We start from the raw sequence: 1,101 nt of genomic DNA on the forward strand, positions 1-1,101 counted from the left end.
GGAATGCCCATCAATTAGTAAATGACGGAACAAGTTAAAAAATGATAGAAGGGATGGTTGCAGAAAAACCTGGAAAGACTTGCATAAACTAAGTGAAATGGACAGAAACAGGAAAACAATCTATAATAGTAATAGCAATATAGTAAAAATAACCAATTTAGAAAGTTTTAAGAACTCTGATCAAGGGGGCAGCTAGGTGGCATAGTGGATAAGGCACCGGCCTTGAAGTCAGGAGGTCTCAGACACTTAATAATTACCTAGCTGTGTGGCCTTGGGCAAGCCACTTAACCCCATTTGCCTTGCAAAAAACCTAAAAAAAAAAAAAAAAGAACTCTGATCAAGAAAATGACCACCTTTTGTCTCGCATCTTTGCTAGTAGCACCATGGGTCACCAGCAGCTCTACTGGAGCCCCCCTCATAAATTCAGCCAGGGGTCTCAGTCGTGCTGTGTCTGTTCCAATCGCCACGGCCTGATCCACAAATATGGCCTGAACATGTGCCGCCAGTGCTTCCGGCAGTATGAGAAAGACATTGGTTTCATCAAGTTGGACTAAATCGTATTTCCGGACCTCTACTTCATTAATTACTCTATCAGTGGCCACCACTGGATTTCAGTCTGTACAACTATTTGATCTACCCACCTGAAGATCGATTCTGTTGTGCCTGCTATGCTAATTTGTATATATAATTTAAAAAGATCATCTCAGTTATGACTAAAATTTAGTGTGAACTTATTGACCCTTCAATGAATTATGTGAAAATGAAAAATAAGATATTAATCATAAAAAAAATGACTAACCACAATTCCCAAGGATTCAGAAGAATGAAAGATACTAGTCACCTCCAGAAAGAGAGCAGATGGACTCAGAATATAGATTGAAGCATAATGTCTTCTCTCTATTTTTTTATTTGTTTCTTTTGGCCATAGCTAATGCAGGAAATTATTTCACATGCCTATATATCTCTGTAATGGGCATTATTTTCCTTGCATTCTTAGTGGGTTGGGGAGGAGAAGAGAAATGAAGAGGATCCAGAACTGAAAAATAAAAAGTAATAAAACTGAATTTTTGAAAGAGAATGGGGCCATTGGGGAATAAGTTG

At 38.3% G+C, this 1,101-nt stretch overlaps 1 protein-coding gene across 1 annotated transcript; it reads left to right on the top strand.

The window, feature by feature from the left end:
* Nucleotides 1-362: 362 nt before the first annotated feature.
* Nucleotides 363-554, top strand: LOC141500464 (small ribosomal subunit protein uS14-like). Its single transcript, XM_074203641.1, has one exon. It carries the CDS (start codon nt 384-386, stop codon nt 552-554), a length of 171 nt encoding a protein of 56 aa, XP_074059742.1. The 5' UTR covers nt 363-383.
* Nucleotides 555-1,101: the final 547 nt, after the last annotated feature.

This window comes from Macrotis lagotis, chromosome X, assembly GCF_037893015.1.
Source record: "Macrotis lagotis isolate mMagLag1 chromosome X, bilby.v1.9.chrom.fasta, whole genome shotgun sequence".
Taxonomy (NCBI): domain Eukaryota; kingdom Metazoa; phylum Chordata; class Mammalia; order Peramelemorphia; family Peramelidae; genus Macrotis; species Macrotis lagotis.

Coding starts and splice junctions, on each gene's coding strand:
- LOC141500464 (XM_074203641.1), top strand. CDS start 384: ATGGGTCACCAGCAGCTCTACTGGAGCCCCCCTCATAAATTCAGCCAG.